We start from the raw sequence: 21,001 nt of genomic DNA, 5'->3' as shown, positions 1-21,001 counted from the left end.
AAATTTGCTAACAAATTAAGTTCACAACATATTAATTACAAAAATTATATTATGAAAATGAAGTTAGCTGCCCAGACACTCAGCAGTGGAGTAGCAGATGCGATTCAATACTTGCAGCAAAAAGGTGAACCATCATTCCAGAACAGTGATGCTACAATATATTTTATAAGACAAATAGATCGAATATTTGATATCCTCAATTCCAGAATACCATTTTACAAAGGTTACAAAAGTCCTATAAACCCAGGTAATATCAATACAATAAGATCGGTTTTTAACGACACATCTGAATATTTAAAAACTTTAAAATGTGAGAATAACCTGTTAATATTGGGTGGAAGGAAAATGTTTATTTTAAGCTTCATATTAACTATGTCTAGTACCATAGAAATTGCATATAAGCTTCTTTATAGATCCCAAAATCCCCTTAAATATGTTCTGACTTATAAAACATCACAAAGTCACATTGAACTTTTTTTTGGGTGTATTCGAGCTAGGGGTGGGAACAATTATAACCCAAATTGTGTTCAATTTAAAAAAAACTTTGAGGCAATTATTGTACATCAAAAATATTATTGTTGAGAATGGAAATTGCTCATATTATGAAATTCCCGGTAGAGATATATTGGATTTTCGTTCTGAAAAAAGAAGTATTAAAAAATCTACTAATAATGATGATGAGTTGGATGTGTTTGGTGATGAATATAAAAATCTTTTATCCAATATACATTTAAAAGAATATACTGGTGAAATATTAGATTATATTGCTGGATACATTGTAAGGAATATATCTAGAAAAATAGTTTGCCCTTTTTGTTTAGATATACTAATTGAAGGACATTCTGACCATGGCTACACAAAAAATATAAACTTTACCTCTTTTATTACTAGAGGAAAATTAAAAATAGTATCTCCTGCTGTTTCTTTAATTCTTAAAGAATTGAAAAAATCTTTTCAACTTATTATAGTCATGCAAAAAAAACTACATGCAAATGTAAAAACCAATATTTTAATGCTAGCAAGGAAGAATATATTAAATAAGTCAAATTTATTCTTTTTTCCTAATACTCATCCTATAAATATCGAACTTGGTTCTCCTAGTCATGATCATAAACTATTCTCAGTTCTTAGTGACAGCTACATAAATATTAGAATGCGACATTATGCTAAAGAAGTTAATGCAAAGGAAGCATTAAAAAATAAAAGTTCTTTGAGGCAAAAATTAACTAAGCTAATATTATTTCAAAATGTTTAAAAAATAAAATAAAAATTTATTTTAATGTTTAAAATGTAAATTTTATAAAAATATTCTATTTGTTCTGATGTATTTAAATTTATATTGTATTTGTATCGATGTTTTAAAATAAATAAATGCTATAAATATATCTTTTATGTGTTAAATTTGTATTTATTGTTTCCCATTTTCTACATTACTTATTAGCAGTGTCGGCCTGGCCAGGGCAGCGAGGCAGCGATCGCTGCCGAGGCCCTCACCTTTTTAAAATTTTTTTTAAATTTAATATCTATTAAAGAGTATAAATTATGATTCAAACTTGTAGAAAATACATCTATTTTTTTAGTTAAAAGAAATATTATGTACACATTTATTATAATAAGTAATAACAAAATAATAGTTTAATTTTAATTATTTATTTTCTATATGTTGTGTATGAAGTCAAATTGTTATGTACTTAAAAATAATACATTAATTAATATGCTACAATAAAAGTATTCATGTATATAATGTATATATTTTATATATGTATTTAAGATATTACAAAACATGACTTTCAAAATTTAAACTCAATCTAAGATAAATTTTGACTAAAAATTGAGGCCCTAAAAAAAACCCTGCCTAGGCCTTTCATACCCCAGGCCGACACTGCTTATTAGTTATTACAATATTATATTTTAATATTCTAAATTAATTATTTATTATTTAGTAATAGGTACCTACTTAAATAGTTAAATCACAGTACGTCTGACTTTATGTTATGATTTGTAGACTTGGAGTATTGCTGTATTTCAATATAATATAGTATATATGGTATTAACTACTAATTTTTATTTAAATGGATGACTGAATGACTATTTAAATTATTTATATTCTATACAATTTGGATTATAATGTAATTGCTTATGTTTAAAGATAAATGATTAGCTGTAAACACGATAAATCTCTATATTATTGTAATAATTACAATTATTTGTTTTATACTTTTGTGTAGCTATTAATTTTTATTTTTCTGTTTAAAACTATATCGCTGTATAGTAGGTTTGTTCACAAGTACAAATAGTTTTTAATTTTTAAAATCGGACGAGTGGAAGTACCTAACTTATTATAAGGCGTTTATGTTCTCTAGTACGTTCGCAAGTTTGCAGCTATTTTTTTTGCCCTGCAGAGGTGGGGGTAACGTTCAAGACATGGCTTGTTTTCGTCTCACGGACGATATTGGTAAGAGCGCGCTCCAGTATTGTTTATCTATCTCGATGCTAACAAATAAGATACAAAATAAATATTAATTATCTTATCGATAATAATATAATTTATAGTGGTTGAGGGCTGCGGGCGCGTCGACATAGAGTATAAATAACTTATTATGAATGTCTAATAGCAACTTCAATGCTGAATGTGCTATTCGTCCACCATCTAACAAAGTTGCAGCAATGCCTGACGATACAATTGCCAAAGCAATTTTCTGTTGGGAACGTGTCTTTGCAAGAATTAATGATATTAAGAATGTCTTATCTGTTCCACCTGGTGCGTCTAAAAAAAAAACCCACCTTGGTCGGTCCGCATTATCCGATTATAAATATTTTTTTGTTCGGCTGTCAGTAATGGCTCATTATTCATAATAATTGTAGCTAAGTCAACGTCATTGTACTGTTTTTCTCGTTGCAAATCAGTGTTCACTAAGTCTACAGCCGGGCGATCAGGTGATGACATTCCATAATGACTAAGTTGCAAATTTGAAATTAAAATACATAAATCTTCGATCAACACTAATGCTTCATTATACATCTCTGGTGTGAAATCTAAATTTGGACATTGATTTGTTCGTCTAATTCGATGCAGTATATCTTCAGTCACATAATTTTTATATTTTTCCCACAGAGTCGATGATTGTGTTGGAAAACATGTTGTCAAAATTATTGCAAATAGTTGACTAATATTATTCGGTGTAGATGTCAATGCTGCATCAGCAAGTGTCAAGTCCCAATGATTATCTGCTTCCAGTAATTGCAACTCGCAACATGCATCTTGATATGTATTGAACACTCGATCGTTCACTGTTCGCAAATATTCGAAATATGTTGGTCCGTGAATATTCACCAGCAATAAACGCAAAAAGAAGCATTCACGTTGTTTAGGATGTACAGTGTAAAGTCGTCCCAATGTCTTAGCTTTAAATATGCCTGGGATCGATGTATGTGGTTTTCCTTGCTTACGGGGCTCCCACTTTTTCCCTATTTTATTCCATGTAAAATAGCGTGGAACATCGGTATATAATAATGTTTTTGCAAATTGGCCAAATACATCAGATTTTTGACATAATGTAAATAATTCAGTTAGTGTCGTTTTCGGTGTCTCAAATGGTCTTTGGAGAATATTTTCTTCGGTAAAATATACTAGTTGACCGTTTTCAAGATGTACTGCAAGATGCTGGACAGAAAGCTCTCTTTCGTGTATTGGAAAACTGAAAATACGCCAGATAGCTTCACTGCTGCTTATATATCTACCCATCTGGTATCTTGCTATTTCGTCATTTTTGTTTATATTTTGTATTTCAAATACGGCCAAATCACTTCCTTTATTAACATATTTACAAATGTACTTAATTGATTTGACGGAACTGCAAAACTCGACATTAATATGAGCCTTATACGCTTTTGACAGCAATGGTGAGTACGGAACTACCCACCAATTATCAATTTCAACTTCATTTATAGAATTTGACTTTCGAATTGTAAATGTGTGACCACCATGCTCAGGGTCTCTGCGGCGATACAATGGATAACCATCGATATCCGTAATAGTATCATTGGTAAAGGATTTCGGGAAACGTTTCTTACACCTTCCTTCTTCCATGCATGGTGATGCCATTTTAAAAGCACCACACGGTCAGTGGATCATGTGACTGGTAATAATATCGAACAATTCTGAGTCAGTTAGTGGATCCGGAATTTCGGCAGAAATTATTTGGTCAATTTCTTCTGAACGGATTTTATCTTCAAGCCAAACCAAAATATGAGAATGAGGCAAACCTCGCTTTTGCCACTCAATAGAATACAGCCAGCAACGTGTGTTACCAAAAACTGAATATTTTACGATTAAATTAATTAAAGATTTTAACTTTTGTTTAAACACACGTGTAACGATATCGTGACGATGTATTGATTGTTGGCCTGGTAATAACAAACTTTTTATTTCTTCCCAATTTGGATTACACGTAAATGTAACAAACAAATCAGGTCAACCGTAATGACGTACATAAGTCATCGCATCTCGTATGTATTCCTGCATGCTCCGTGGACTGCCGATGTAGCTTGAAGGTAAAATACATGCAGTTCCGATGTCATTGGCGTTTAAATTTTCATCGATGTTTCCGGTGATAGCATCTCGTAAATGGATGTATTCTTCTGATCTTAATTTAGCCTGGTTGTATCTAATATACCGTAAACGTTCACTTTCGATCTTAGCAAACATATCCACAACGTATTGATATACGTATTGAATAGTTGACGATATCGAAGGATATAATTATCTTGATTAAGTCTAATCATCAATCGATGCTAGTAGTAGTTCATTGAACTAACTTTTTTATTTATTTCATTACCTAAAAAAAATGAGTTATTAAATGGTTATAAAAATTAAGAATAAGAAATTAAAATCACCAAAATAATTTATTAAATAGTATATATTATTAAACGTACCATTGATTGGATCACGCTGTTTGATGTTGATGTGATATTCATCCTGCTCTTGCCAGAATATTAGGGGATACTGAAGTGAGTCATACGAACGATGAAGGTCTGAAATTATATGAACAGTGCTGTCTCGACGTATGATTTTGAGGTCTCTGTTGTTAACTGGATCACCAACCATAATAACAGCAACTTCATCTACGGTTGGCGCGTTGAACCTTCCAGCGTGTTCTCCTGAAGGTACTTTGTCGGCTTTGATGACAATTTGATAATTATCATTTCTTAATTGAGGCGATACTCTTTTAAATAATTGGATAAGTTGATTATAATTTTCAAAAAAGTTTTCCAAAGATTCCACAATTGCTCTCTCTTCTGCTTGTTCGATGAAATTATGCAGGCACCGAGTTGTTACGCGTTCCTCACAACTGCCCATAAAATAAATTTGGAGAAACTTTGGATCATCATTAGGCATTGGCATTAATGACCCAATCTTGTGGTACACTTGGCCTTGGATTTTAACGTAGTTACAAAATTATTTCCATCAGATGTGAGGTCGCAAATTTTAGTTGCGCCAAAGGACGTCATTGGAAGCAAGAATGAATTTGTGTGTCTTACGTAAAATGAATTTCGAATCGTCTGATTCGCCAGCAAGAAATGATTTTAAAGGTTCCGGTGGAATAGGAAGAGGTGCCAGTACAACTTTTCCAGATGCACAACACATACCAATCGTTTCATTGCGGAATTTTAACGCTTGACAATATTGGCATATTTTATCCATTGCACCAATTATAATTTTAGTATCTGCAGAGTAATTGATATCTGGTGCATATTCGAACGAATGATGCACGTGTTAATACACGCTTGGTTTGTTGTCGCTCTCTGTCAAGTTCTCTAAATGTGGCTATGTGCCGTTCTCGCGCCGATCTTGTTCTCAATATATTTTGTCGTAGACGTTCATCACGCTGTTCTCGAGACTCTTGTCTGCGAATTTCTGCTGTTCTGATTTGTTGAGCTGCGTTTCTTGCTGCAATTACGTCGTGTATTTTTACTATACTGATTGTGTAGGTTATATTTCCGCGGCATTATACTAAATTTAAAAAAAAATTAAAGAATATTCAATACTGAACACTGCACAATAATAACACAATACCAAGTATTTATGGTTAGTGTGTAGGTAAAGTAAAATACGAAAACACTAAACCGATACAAATTAAACTGTATAAATAAAAATAACAAACAAAACTCCTAACGACGCGATTAACTCGATAATGACTGACTCGGTCAGATTAATTTTATATATTACCATAGCAACCACAAATAAATAAATATTATTCTCAAATCTTATAACCCCCATAGCAACCATTTATAAACAAAAATTTCTATCGTAAATCTCAATATTCCTGTTTGAGCACATTTTATTAATAATACATATTGAAAAAAAACTATTCTATATTTTAAGTTGGACCATATTATAAATGGCTACCAAATTTTATCAAAATCCGTTCAGTAGTTTCGGAGTTTATCGCGAACATACATCGTGACACGAAATTTTTATATATATAGATTGTTAATTATAGTTACTATAAATAATAAATAACTATTATTATTTATTATGTTAATTCAATTTTAAACTTTTGTAAAAATATATAATACCTATTATTTATTTGCATAGTTTGTAAAAAATACCCAACCCAAATCAGGATATAATTTATAAGTCATAACACTCATTACTTCATGGATAATAAACATTTACTTAAAAAATGTTTATGCATATGAGCATTGTACACAATTGAGACAAATGAAACATTTACAATTTATTTAAATTAAAACAAAATAAATATATTATAAGTAAGCTAAAAAATTACATTAAAAAACTAGGTATGACATTTTGTTGTATGAACTATTATAGGATATTGAACTGTTAAATATTGGGAAAGGAAGATTCCACGTACGTAAGACAAAAAGATTTGTAGTAGGTAAGGATTTTGTTTATGCACTTCATTTGCAATTAAATGATATTGAAATTATTACCTTTGTAATGATTTGTTGTACTGTTAAATGCATATTGCTATACTTTGCAACTGTCAGCTTATACGTAGGCAGTTAATTAATGTTCATATACATTATAATATATGTATAGGCACCATACAGGTATTTTTCATCTTAAATGAAATATTTATTTATTATACAAGTAGTATACATTTTATGTTCTGCGCACTTTTGACTGCGGAGATTGCAAATTTTTAAGGGGGATTTTTCCCCTCAAACTTTTTTTTTCTCCGCTCTTTTGACTGCGGTGATTTAAAATTTTAGGGGGATTTTCCCCCTCAAACTTTTTTTTTCTCCGCTGTACTAAAAAAAACACTGATTCTCAAAAACCATAATGTATGTTCTGCGCACTTTTGACTGCGGAGATTTTTAAAATTTAAGGATAGTTTCCGCCTTTAACCAATTATTTTTTCCCCTGTTACACATAAAGTTTAAACAGTGTATACACACTTCAACACTATTTATTTCCCTTGTAAGTTAAACATTCAGGTTACACAATAATTTCATTTTTTTTTTTTAAAATTATAGATAAAAGTCGTTTTATTGAATTCATTTCAGTTCAGACAGTTCAGTTAATATTCAACCATCGTTCAATCAGGTTCTGTTAGTTTTAATCAAGTTTAATTCATTTAAGTTTTTTTTATTTTTTTTTTTATAAAAAATGAATTTTCAACAAATTAACAACAGTTTTGTTCACTTGTTTCGTTAGTACGAAACAATGCATATCCTACATATCCAGAATTCACTACATTTATATCAAGATTGAAAACATTCAATTTATTTCCGTTGACTTCATCTCAAGATAAATACTCATTAGCTGAAAGCGGTTTTATATATTCAGGGAAAAAAGATATTGTTGAATGTTTTTGCTGCGGTATTATATGCATCGTTGGGAAAAAGAAGATAATCCATGGATTGAACATTCAAGATGGAATCCGAAATGTGTTTTTGTATTATTATCAAAAGGAAATCAGTTTGTTGAAAATGTAGTAAAAAAATATGGTAAGATTATCGATATTTGTGATTGTGATTGTGGATCAAGGTCATATGATACTGTTGTTTAGTTCATTTAACTTTCTATATTTCAATAAAAAAAATCTGAATTTAATAAACTTAAATGTGTTAATAACTTATTTAATACCTCGTGAACGTATAGCCTAGTGGGATAACGCGTCTAATTTAAATTTAATATGTTAATGATTTTTAAAAATGTTTCAGGTTCTATCGAATTAGGTAGGTAAGTATAATAACTCTTTACTGTTTATCCAACTAGACACTATACGTTCACATTTTTTTTTTTTTTTTCTTTTGTAACCTTACATTTGTTTAGTATATAACATGTATGGATAAACAAAACTTGTTAGTTTGAGCTAAGCTGTCTAGTGATCATATTCATATTTCTAGAAAAAAAATACTGTTTACTGTTTTTTTTTATTTTATCAATATGAATCCATCAATCGTTGTATCAAAATCTGTGTTCGATATTCGTCCTTTTAGTAAGAAAAGTGTAACCGTTGGACTTCTAGTTAATAAGCAAATTTCAATTATTATATTATTAGAATGTAAATTAACTAAAAAAGTTGTTGTAACGTTAGATCTTGATCAGTGGTGTAAGTTAATGTGCGAAAACAATTTTAATACAATTATCGAAAATTTGCATACTCGTTGTAAACGTGTTAAGATAGCTGATAATTTTTTCTACTCTGTTAATGTAAACCAATCAACTATAGTTTTATATTCTAATGATAATTATATAACATTATCTCATATTGATCTTCATCGTTTGAAACAATTACAACATTGTATTGACTTGTATATTGTTGAAAAACAGAAAAAATTGGAATCATACCAAAAAACGTTTGATACAGCTTATACGTTAATTAAGTCTGACGTAAATGGGTTACCATCATCTTGTCAACGAAACGAATTTACAAATCAATATATTCAAAATTATGATTTCAGCTACAGCAATATACAAAGTGAAGATTGTTCATTTATGTACGAGTTATTACAATTTCATTTTAATTCATTGTCGAACATGATATTACAAGATGTAGTGATAAAAAAAGTTTCTTAATTTATTTTAATTTATCGTTCTTGTTAAAAAAAAAAAAAAAATGTGAAATTAATACCAATTAACTTATATACTAACTTTCAATATTTTATTTTTATTTTTTTTAATTTTATTTTATTTTAACCTATAAATGAATTATTATTATTTTTTTTTTTATCTAAATAATAAAAAAAAATATAAATATAAAAAATTTTTTTTTATTAAATAAAATTAATCCAACACCATATCCTATTACATACATTTTATAAGTTTATTTTTTTGGTTTGTGTCTGATTAGCTTCTTGGCGGGATGTCGCATCATTTTGTCGAAAACAGATTGAATGAGCGTCACCATTTCTTTGGCTGTAGTTAAATCATCCGGATGCTGTCCTGTTAAAGATATTTTGAGTGAGCATTCAGCATGCTTCCATCTAAAAAAGTTAGGTTAGGTTAAATTAAATTTTTATTATAAATATTTCACTTTAGTTAAATATATATATATTATTATTATTATTATTATTATTATTACCTATCTTGCAGAGCAACTTTATCAATTTTAGCACATTTATAATGTGCTATAGTCCAGTAATCTACAGCCGTATTGTCTACAGGTGTCTTAACCGTTAATGAACAATCATCCTTTTTTATATTCAAGGTGTTCTCTGCATCGGTTGGTATAGTTGGATCTGTTATTAAATCTAATATTTTGTCTGTATAACAAATAGCAGTGCTCTATAAAATAATAATTAAATTATATTTTTTTACTTTTTCGTAATATGCCATAAATTTATATAACTCACCTTTTTCGTCTTTTTCGATACTGGTTTCTTCTCCGGTTTTACAGCTAACCTTTTCGATGTACCTTTTTTTGAGATGTTGTTGCAATATTATCCTATAATTAAAATAGACGATAAGCTGATGACGGTTTACAAAATAAATTTTTCATAAAATATTTAATGTCTTTTAATTAAAATAATTATTATATATTTATATTATAAAAAAAAAAAATAAATAAAAAAATAAATGTTTTTTTTTTACTTACTTCGGAAAATACAACCGACTCCTCGTCATCGCTTTTAAATGAGTAGCAGGACATTTTTTCAAAATTAAATTAATTTTATTAAAAAAAAAAAGTCTAGATTGTAAATCTGTTGAAGTAAACTGAATATACTGTATCGATGAGTCTCTTATATATATATAACCACTTCTACTCCTCCTCTTAAGTCTAAAATAATCAGTTCAGCTAAAACACTAACTAGAATAAAATTTGAAAGGTACGTCTTTTCAATTCGAAAAAATAGAATGTAATAACAAGTGCAATTTGTATCTAAAAGAATGTAATTGACTTCTACATTTCAATGTCAGATTTGAAAGGTTATATACAATTTAGCAAGGTACGTAAATTTAGCAAGGTAAGATTAAAATTAAATAATTGGTGATAGTAAACATGAAATAGAAACGTACGTATATTTTGGAGACTACGCCGCCCAAATAGTTTAATATAAAAGCGGTTGTGGTAGTATTAAGAATTAGACATACAGCTAGTTCGTATGTAGAAATCCTGCATATTACATTACTTCATTCCTGTTGCCCTAAGCTGATTAGTTGGTTAGATTTAGAATAATGAATAATAAATATAATATATTAAATAATTGGATACGAACATCGTTTAAATAATCGTTTATATATATATATATATATTTTAAAGATTAAAAAATATGTATTTAAATAATTGGTTATAGTAAAATATGAAATAGAAACGTATAGTCGAATTCCTGTTTATCATGACACGTACGTATATTTTGGGGCTACACCCAAATAGTTTAATATAAAATGGGTTGTGGTAGTATTAAGAATTAGACATACAGCTAGTTCAGTAAAAACACTATGTAGAAATCCGACATATTACATTACTTCATTCCTGTTGCCCTGAGCTGATATTAGTTGGTTAGATTTAGAATAATAAATATTAATATATTAAATAATTGGATTACGAACATCGTTTTAATAATCGTTTATATATATATATATATATATATATTTTAAAAAAATATGTATTTAAATAATTGGTTATAGTAAAATATGAAATAGAAACGTATAGTCGAATTTCCTGTTTACCATGACACGTACGTATATTTTTGGGGGACTACTCCCAAATAGTTTAATATAAAATGGGTTGTGGTAGTATTAAGAATTAGACAAAGTTAAGCTTCACTTACGCATAGACCGATGACATTGTTCTATACTTAACAATACATCGAGCTTGCTTTTATTATATTCAGTGAATAAATAACTTTAATTTCAAATTTCTTACACATACGACAAAGTGGACTTCGTCGTTAAATCGGCTGAACCATCTTCACCAAGACCGTTCACTACAACTAGAAGCCAGTATATTTTTTTTCAAGCATCTCCACGCTAACAGAAATGTAAGTACTATTACTTTACTACTATTAACTAGCTTTAAATTAAATATTTACTATTATAATTTTCCACTATAAAAAATGATTCCATTTAATAATGGTATTTTACATAATTTACACCACAAATAGGTTCATTTGTATCAAAAATATAACATGTATTTGCGTTACATAAATAAATAAATTTTAGTTTTTTTTTTTTTTTTACACCACGTAAAAAAAAAAACGAAATGAAATATGTAATTTGTACCAGCCCTAAAATTGAGTATAGTACGAAACATTTTGAATAGTTCAAAAAGATTAGTGTGTAGTACAACATTTAAAAGTATGTCATTTATTTATAATAATAATATGTTTAATTTTATATCTTCACATTTTTTTTTTTCCAAACCACATATACACAGATACATCGTAAACAATATTTTGTGTTGTTACGTCTTATACACTTAATTTTAGTTATTATTATTTTTGTTATAATTAGCTTAGTTATAGTAAATGTACGGTATGTACACGGAATATATTCTGTGGTATATATATATATATATATATATATAAACAAAAAATAGTTACTAGCTTTTTCTTTCAGAGTTTAGTTGATATAAATAATTATAAATTATGTTTTATTTTTTTTAAAAAAAAAAAATAGTATAATATACTTAACAAGAATTTACTTATTTAATATATATATATATAGAGTTTGTTTTACTTATTTATAATTAAAGTATGATTGATTTTATATATTTTATGAATTATTGCTAAACAAAAATACTTATTTAATATATATATATAGAGTTTGTTTTACATTTATTTATAATTAAAGTATGATTGATTTTATATATTTTATGAATTATTGCTAAACAAAAAATTTACTTATATATATATACATTTTATTATAATTATAATTTTAATAATGTGAACAATGTTACAAATTATAATTTTAGTAAGTACAGATTAGATAATGCCCCTTTTTTAAATTTTATTTGGTGTGAATTATAAACTTGAAAAGTGGTACAAATTATTTTTTTTAGATGTGGTGTAAATGAGATATAGTTTTTACATTACCTTTTTTATATTTAAAATAAAAAAATAAACGAATAAATATTTACCTATAATTTCAGAATTATAAAATGGAATCTCCTCAAATCGTTTACCTCCGATCTTTGATTGAAGAATTACATTTGGAAGTTTTAGAAAACCAAAAAAGTGTTGATCAAGATGAAGAAAGAAAAAAAAAATGATATAAGAGCTTTAAATAAAAAAATTAATAATTTATATAAAAAAAAAATAATAGATCTAGTTGAAATAGATAGGTTAAGAAATGAAAAAAGAAACGTTTTAGATGAGTTTAATTTTTCTTATTATATTGGTGAAAAATGTAATAGACGTATACGTTATCGTTCCACAATTTTAAATAATCAACTAGAAGATTTAATAAATAAATAAATTTGTTTAAATAAATCTATTTTTTAACCCGATTTAATATTTCTTTATATTTCCATTTTTCTTTTTTTTTATACACCTACTTATATAGAAGTATTACTTTGTTCATAATAGCTTTTCCAAAACATAAAAAAAAAAAATGTTTTTTTAGAAAATGGATTTACTTAACCATATCTAATTGAAATTCATCGATTGGATGAAGAAATCGATGATAATGATGAGAAGGAAGTACAAAGTAAACATGAACAAAGAAAAACTATAATTTTAATCAAAAGAAAAATTAAAATATTAAGATATGAAAAATACTTAGCTAAAACACTTTTACAAGATATAAAAAAAATAAAAATCTTAAAAGAGAAATATAAATTTGAGAAATGAAATATTACTTGTTAATAAATATTATGATTTGTATGGTTATGTTAGATTTCGAAAACAGACGTTAGCTTATCATCTGCATAGCGATTATTGTACATTATTGGATGATCTAAATTTATTAACAGAATCTTTTTGTTTGAATCTAAAATGATTTTTTTTTTTAAAAAAAAACTAAGTACTCATTGTTTATTTAAGAATTTTATTATTATTATTTTTTTTAAAAAATGTAAAACAAAAAAAAAAACATACATTTATATATATATATATAAATTTAATGTGTTTTTTTTATTATTTCAGTCTCATTATGAACAGAAATATAATAACAAAAAAACAGCGTATGAACACGATTGGAAGTGGACTTATTGAAATAGAAAGATTTAGAAAAGGTTCAAAAACTTTCATAATTAAGAACTGTGAAAATATATAGATTACAAATTATTTTTTAACTATATTTTACATGAGTTAATTTTAAAGTTAAGACAATCGTGTATTAAAACGTCGATCAAATTTAATTTACACGTTGACGCTACTTACACACGTCCTATAACACATGATAAACAAGATGTGGCTTTTAAAACTTCGAATGTTTTAGCATGTAATTCATCCGATTTCGCTAGTTTGTTAAACATAAAGTTTGATAAAATATTAGCTGAAGAATCTGAATTTATTGCTAAAGGTTCAGGATGGACACTTGTTTCAATAGATGGGTTACAGTTGAGAATCAATTTAGTAAATCCATTAAAAGGAGGTGCATATTTAGATTTACCTAAATTTATACGAGAAAAAAAGGCTATTATAAACGTTAAAAATAAAGATAAATACTGTTTTAAATATTCTATACTAACCAAATATGATAAGCGTTCTAATAAATCACGATTTAACCAAAAATATTTTGATTTTCTTGAAAAAAAGAGTGGGTTAGATTTTAAATGTATTGATTTCCCAACACCAATAAATCAAATTAAAAAATTTGAACGTTTAAATAATGTTTCAGTTAATGTTTATAGTTTAAATAATAAAGGTACTATTTTCCCTCTATTTATAAATAATAAAGAAGAAAAAAATCATTTTGATTTATTTTTTGTCAATAATCATAAAACATCACATTATTGTTATATTAAAGATTTTTCAAGATTTATTAGAAGTCAGAAAACTAAAAATTGTTCTAAATTAATTATTTGTAAGAGGTGTTTTACAACTTTTGGAAATAAACCATGTAAAAGTAAACTTTGGGGTGAAACAGGATTAACTGAACATAAAAAATGTGTAGTAAGAATAAATTAGGAAGACCGATAATGTTTGAAGAAGGAAAAGAAAATAAATTCATTTTTTTAAAGTTAATAAAAAACACTTCTAGAAACAGTTTAAAATTCCAACAAACATAATAATTTTTATAGAGGTATTGATGCGGCAAAAATTTTATGGAAAATATGATTGATATTTCAAAAAAAATAAATGATATTTATCAAATTAATGTACCAATGATTACGTTGACTGAAAAGGAGGAAAAAGAATTTCAAATAGCAAAGGTTTGTAAAATATGTTTATTATCTTTGAAGAAAATGAATTATATAAAGTTAGAGATCACTGTCATATTACTGGTAAATATAGACAATGTATTTGTTTTAAATGTAATTTTGAAATAACCAACCCATCATTTGTTCCAATTTTTTTTCATAACTTATCTTACGATAGTCACTTTATAATTCGAGAACTTGGTTTTGATGATAAGAATATACATGTTATTCCAAATTCTGTAGAAAAATATATATCTTTTAGTAAAGAGGTTGCTCCGAGATTTAGTATAAAATTCGTTGATACATTCCGTTTTATGGCCTCCTCATTAAGCGAGCTTGCAAAAAATTTACTTGAAGATAAATCAAGGTTTAAAGAAACTTTAAAATTATTTTCTAATAAAACATTTGATTTAGTCACACGAAAAGGGGTTTTCCCTTATGAGTATATTGATAGTTGGAGTAAATTAAACGAAACTCGATTACCTTCAAAATCTGCATTTTATAACTCTTTAAAAAATGAAGAAATTAATAATAATGATTATTCTCATGCTAAAAAAATTGGAAAGTATTTAATATTAAAACTTTGGGTGAGTATAGTGATCTTTATTTGAAAACTGATGTCACCATACTAACGGATGTGTTCGAAAATTTTAGAGATTTATGTTTATCTACTCTTAGTCTAGATCCTGCTCATTATATGACTGCTCCAGGATTTGCTTTCGATTGTATGCTTAAATATACTAAGGTTAAATTAGAAAAATTGACTGATTATAACATGCTTTTATATTTTGAATCCTCAATCAGAGGGGGTATCTGTCAATCAGTTAAAAGATATGCTAAAGCAAACATACCAAACATTAAAGGTTTGAACTATAATCCTAATAAATCAATTTCATGGATTACATATCTTGATTGTGTAAATTATATGGAAAATCGATGTTAACTGAGCTACCTTTCAAAGATTTCGAATGGGTTGATGACTTGAACATAGATGTTACTAAAATTCCTGATGATTCAAAAGTCGGATATATATTAGAAGTTGATATTGATTATCCTGAATATTTACATGAAAAACATAATGATTTCCCGTTTTTACCTTTAAACGAATGTCCTCCAAATTCAAAAGTTAAAAAATTATTAACTACTTTATCATCAAAAAAAAAATATATATTACACTATAAAAATTTAAAACAAGCAATTGCTAATGGTCTTAAATTAGTAAAAATTCATCGAGCAATCAAATTTTCACAGAGTAAATGGATGGCCTCATATATCGAACTATGTACGAGAATGAGGAGAGAAGCTAAAAATAGATTTGAAAAAGATTTTTGGAAATTATTAATTAATAGCGTTTTTGGTAAATGTATGGAGAATGTTCGAACTAGAGTTTCTTTAAAACTGGTTACATCAGATAAACAAGCAAATAAATTGATGATGAAAAATACTTTTAAAGATAGAACTATATACTCTGAAAATCTTATGGCTATTCACCAACATAAGGAAACTATCAAATTCGATAAAGCAATTTATGTAGGGTCTGCAATTTTAGATGTCTCGAAAACATTTATGTATGATTTTCATTATAATGTAATGAAAAATAAATATAATAATAAAATACGATTATTGTACTCGGATACAGATTCTTTGGTATATAATATTCGAACATTTAATTTTTTGATGATATTAGATATGATTTATTTCCGTATTTTGATACATCAAACTATCCAAAAGATCATTATTGTTTTAGCGAAAATCATAAAAATCAACCTGGTTATTTAAAGATGAAATGGGGGGAAAAATTTTAAAAGAATTTGTTTCATTAAGACCGAAATTATATGCTTACAAGACTGAAAACAACGATGAGGTTAAAAAAGCTAAAGGTGTAAAAAATATGTAATTAATCAACATATGTATTTTAAAAATTATATAGAAGTATTAAATGCGTACATAAACCATATCTCTCTTGAAATAAACAAACTTGTAGAAACATGAATTTTATTCAATCGAATAAACATGTTGTTCATTCTAAAACAATGAATAAGCTTGTACTAAGTGGTAACGATGATAAACGTTTTATAACAAACGATGGGATTAATTCACTAGCATACGAACATTATAAATTAAAAAAATAATTATTCTAATATTCACTATGTTTAAGAAAATCGATATTAAGTATTTCTAAAAAATTAAATTATTATCATCAGTAGGTGTTTTTTCCACGATCAGTGATAATAATTATTTCTAAATTAAATTATTATCATCAGTAGGTGTTTTTTCCACGCTATCTAGTGATAATAATTATTTCTAAATTAAATTATTATCATCAGTAGGTGTTTTTTCCACGCTATCTAGTGATAATAATTATTTCTAAAATTTAAATTATTATCATCAGTAGGTGTCGTTCAAAGTGAAAGGAAAACATTATATGAATAACTAAAATAATTTAATTTAATACTGTTTTTTTTTTATTTTTTATAAAAAGGTAAATATATATAAAAAAAAAAATTATTTAATAATATCTTTCGATAATATCCATGAATTATGACTGGAATCAAAACCCATCCATTTAACAAGCATTTTATCTTTAACTTTTTTTATAATACGTTCAATTAGAAATGTGTTCGGAAAATCAGTCAATTTAATTTCTTGCTCATAAAAACCACCTAGAATTATATTGTTTGATCCATCCTTTAGCTGATAAGTTATTGGTTCTGTATGTAAAACTTTTGAAACTGTGAAAATTTCTGTTGTCCAATTGGTGTATATCCTTTACTAAATATATGCTTATATTTTGATATTCTTACTTTATCATTAATTTTAAATTTGGTTTATATAATGTTTTATTTGTTTGTATATTTGATTTGATTTTACTTGTATTTATTCTAGCTTCATATGGTGTACATTTAATTGATCTATGTTTTGTATGATTATAATTATAAATAATTTTTGATATTTTGTTATACCAATTCCATGTACCTGTTGCAGTAAAATGTTTGTATATATTATTTTTTAGAGTTTGTATAACACGTTCTCCAATTGAACACTTGATAACGCTATACGTACTATAATGTCTAATTTTATTTTTTCATTAACTGTTGAAATTGATTATTATAAAATTCTGTACCATTATCTGTTTGTAATAATTTTGGATTAGCTTGTTTTAATATATTAAACATACCTTTTGTACATTCTTTTCCTGTTTTATTTTTCAATGATTCTACCCATACATATTTCGTGTATGTATCTATAACAACTAAATATATACTTAAAACCAAGATTTTGTTTAGAATGAGATTGCATATCCATTAAATCAGCTTGCCAAAGGTCATCTTTAAATCGTGTTATTATACTACGTCTTGGAAATACTTTTCTTGCAGGTCGATGTAGCTCATTAGCTAAACCCTCTAATGTAGACATTAAACTATAATATTCCTCTCACGTAATTCTTCTATAATAGATATGATTTCATTATTTACACCAGTATTACCAGCATTTTGGGACGATGTTAAAAGATTTAATCTAACAACTAATTCATTTGGATCATCATAATACACTAATTGTGTATGAGGTATTACATCTTTATATAAACCAGATCCTTTCTTAACTGACGGTGATAAACTAAAGTTAAATAGCTGATCAGTTGGAGGTTCTTCAAATTTAGAATTAATCACTGAAGAAGAAAAATCAAATGGTTCATTTGATATGGCTGTATCATTAATAATGTTCTTCGTTTTGCGCCTGAGCTAGATAAAAAGTTATCAAATTCTTTTAATTTTAATTGAGAAGGAGTTTTAACTTTTGTGTTATTTATTTTCAATACTTCCTCATTTAATTGTTTTTCATCAATTTTCATTCGATCATATAGAGGTTTTACAACGTTCATCCATTTGAAATATCTTGAGGTTTTAGGTTTCCCGTCTGCCTTTAAATAAACTTTACTTGTTTTTAGAATATTATAATATGATTCCATATCTTCTATCGTCATATTTTTTGGTACTTTCTCACATAATAAAGACCAAAGTCCTTTAGTCCAAGGGTAGTAATTATCAAGCAAGCGTAAGTTACCATGATCAAAAGTGACAGGAATATCTGATATTTTAAGTTGATCATTACCGAATCATAATGCATGCCATACGATTTATCATATCGCTGTATTTAGGATTAGAAATTAAAAAAATTATCGAACGATGAATTTGATTCGTTTTCGCTATCTCCATCACTAGTGATCAAGGTATTTTTTTTTTTAGTAGTGTCAGAAATAATGAAGTGTTTTTTTCTGGAATTGAAGTCAATGGTTTGAGTAAAGGTATAAATGTTTCGCGAAAATAGTTATCAGAATCTATAACACCACGCTTCATGTTTTATTTTACGTTTGATATTTTTTTTTGATAATATCAAATTTTTTAACAAAACTTTATCTTTATTCATTGAAAATAATGAACTTAATATATCTGTTTCCTTCAACTAAAGATAATACTATGTAGATTTTGTCTATATTACAACTATATTTATATACTTATTTTTTTAATAAAAGTATGAAAACCACATCTATATCTACCTTCATTCATTTCACGTGTTTTATCAATAACCATAAATCCGTAATCACTATGATTCCAGCAGAAATGAGAAATTTTCCGAAATTCTGAGAAATCCATATCTGCTGATGAATGATCATTGAATATATGTTTTAAATTTGTATCATCCTGTTTTTTAGATTATAATAATTTGAATTATCTCTTACCAGTTGCTTCGGAATTTTAGAATATGTTTGTGCTAAATAGAATACAGAGCTAGCACCTGAATGTCTACACATTCCGAAATATTCTCTTATTATCGACTGCGGACCACATAAAACATCATCGAAAATTATTACAGAATTTTTTAGTTAAATTCGGTTTTATAACTTTATCAGCGTCTGAAAATATAAAAATGTTAGCACCTTTTATATCATCTATTATTTTTTTAATAAAACATATTTTTCTTGATTAGAAGTTTTTGAGTATAAATAAATATTTTCAAATCTTATTCCGTTTTCATGAGTGATTAGATTATACATTATATTTGTTTTACCTGAACCACTAGGACCGACTATAATAGCACGTATAGTATCAGGTAATAACGGTCCATGTCTTGACGTTTTTTTTATTATTTGAGTATCAACGTTCGAAATATCTAATATCTTTCTGTTCAATCAAATCCATTTTTTTTCTTATAAATACTCTGGATCTTTTAAATTTATAACCAGTGAAAGATAGTGTGCTCAACCTGTAAGTAGAAATCAAATAAGACTGGTGAAGGTTTTATAAACTTCTTTATAAATACTGAAATAAAGTATGATGAAGGTTAAACAGAAAATAGGTATGAGTTATAAAGGTAAACATAAAAGTAATAAAAAAATAAAAAAGAGAACACTAGCTGCAAAAAAAAGGAAAGGTTAAGAAAAATCCTAATGGTAAAAGATTGATTTTAACACCAGGTCAGACAGGAGGTGCGATTCCTCTAATTCCTATTTTCGCAGGGTTATTAGCTCTCGGAAGTTTAATGTCTGGGAGTGCTAGTGTTTATAATGCAATTCAAAATTCGAAAAAAAGAAAGGTAGCGGATTGAATTTAATCAATAATGGATCAAGGAAAAAAAACTGATAAAAACGTTACCTGACAGACCACTCACATCTAGAGACATTATAAAATACATTGTAAAGTTTAATATCAATCATTTCAGAGGAGTCTTTTCACGAGATGACTTACCTAAAAAACCACGAACAATTGAATGTGGTATATTAAACTTAGACGTATCTTCAGGTGATGGAAGTCATTGGGTAGCGTTTTACAAAATTAAAGATAAGGTTGTATATTTTGATAGCTTCGGTGATTTACCTCCACCAATTGAATTACAAAACTATTTCAAAGGAAACACGATTATATATAACTATTCAAATTATCAAGATTTTAATTCATTTAATTGTGGACATTTATGTCTTGAATTTTTACAATGTATGAATCAATTACATTAAGTTTAACTGGTAATACGACTACATTATCTGTACATTATTTTCCAGCAATTGATGAGTACGATGACTCGGAAATTGCTTTGTTAAATTTACAAACATATAATACATTTCCAAACATAAATGAAACTAATAACCAGTTTGAAATACATTTAGAAAACCCCGATCGTTTACTAAATAATAATAAATTTCCAACCTGTTATATCACACTGAA

General features: G+C 27.0%; 1 protein-coding gene, 1 long non-coding RNA gene and 1 pseudogene across 2 annotated transcripts; 1 reads left to right on the top strand and 2 right to left on the bottom strand.

The window, feature by feature from the left end:
* Positions 1 to 2,767: 2,767 nt before the first annotated feature.
* Positions 2,768 to 4,105, bottom strand: LOC126553063 (uncharacterized). The gene has a single exon (XM_050208253.1). It carries the CDS (start codon positions 4,103 to 4,105, stop codon positions 2,768 to 2,770), a length of 1,338 nt encoding a protein of 445 aa, XP_050064210.1.
* A 5,184-nt stretch (positions 4,106 to 9,289) lies between these two features.
* Positions 9,290 to 10,600, bottom strand: LOC126553058 (uncharacterized). Its single transcript, XR_007606438.1, has 4 exons — positions 10,071 to 10,600; positions 9,829 to 9,920; positions 9,558 to 9,760; positions 9,290 to 9,459 (listed from the first exon to the last, which is right to left on the bottom strand). It is a non-coding gene; the product is annotated as an uncharacterized LOC126553058 (long non-coding RNA).
* A 2,966-nt stretch (positions 10,601 to 13,566) lies between these two features.
* On the top strand, positions 13,567 to 14,547 carry LOC126553062 (uncharacterized; annotated as a pseudogene).
* Positions 14,548 to 21,001: the final 6,454 nt, after the last annotated feature.

This window comes from Aphis gossypii, unplaced genomic scaffold (genome assembly GCF_020184175.1).
Source record: "Aphis gossypii isolate Hap1 unplaced genomic scaffold, ASM2018417v2 Contig00060, whole genome shotgun sequence".
NCBI classification, from domain to species: Eukaryota; Metazoa; Arthropoda; class Insecta; order Hemiptera; family Aphididae; genus Aphis; species Aphis gossypii.
The sequence above is the reverse complement of the archived record's forward strand: the minus strand, read 5'-3'. Positions and strand labels throughout refer to the sequence as shown.

Coding starts and splice junctions, on each gene's coding strand:
- LOC126553063 (XM_050208253.1), bottom strand. CDS start 4,105: ATGGCATCACCATGCATGGAAGAAGGAAGGTGTAAGAAACGTTTCCCG.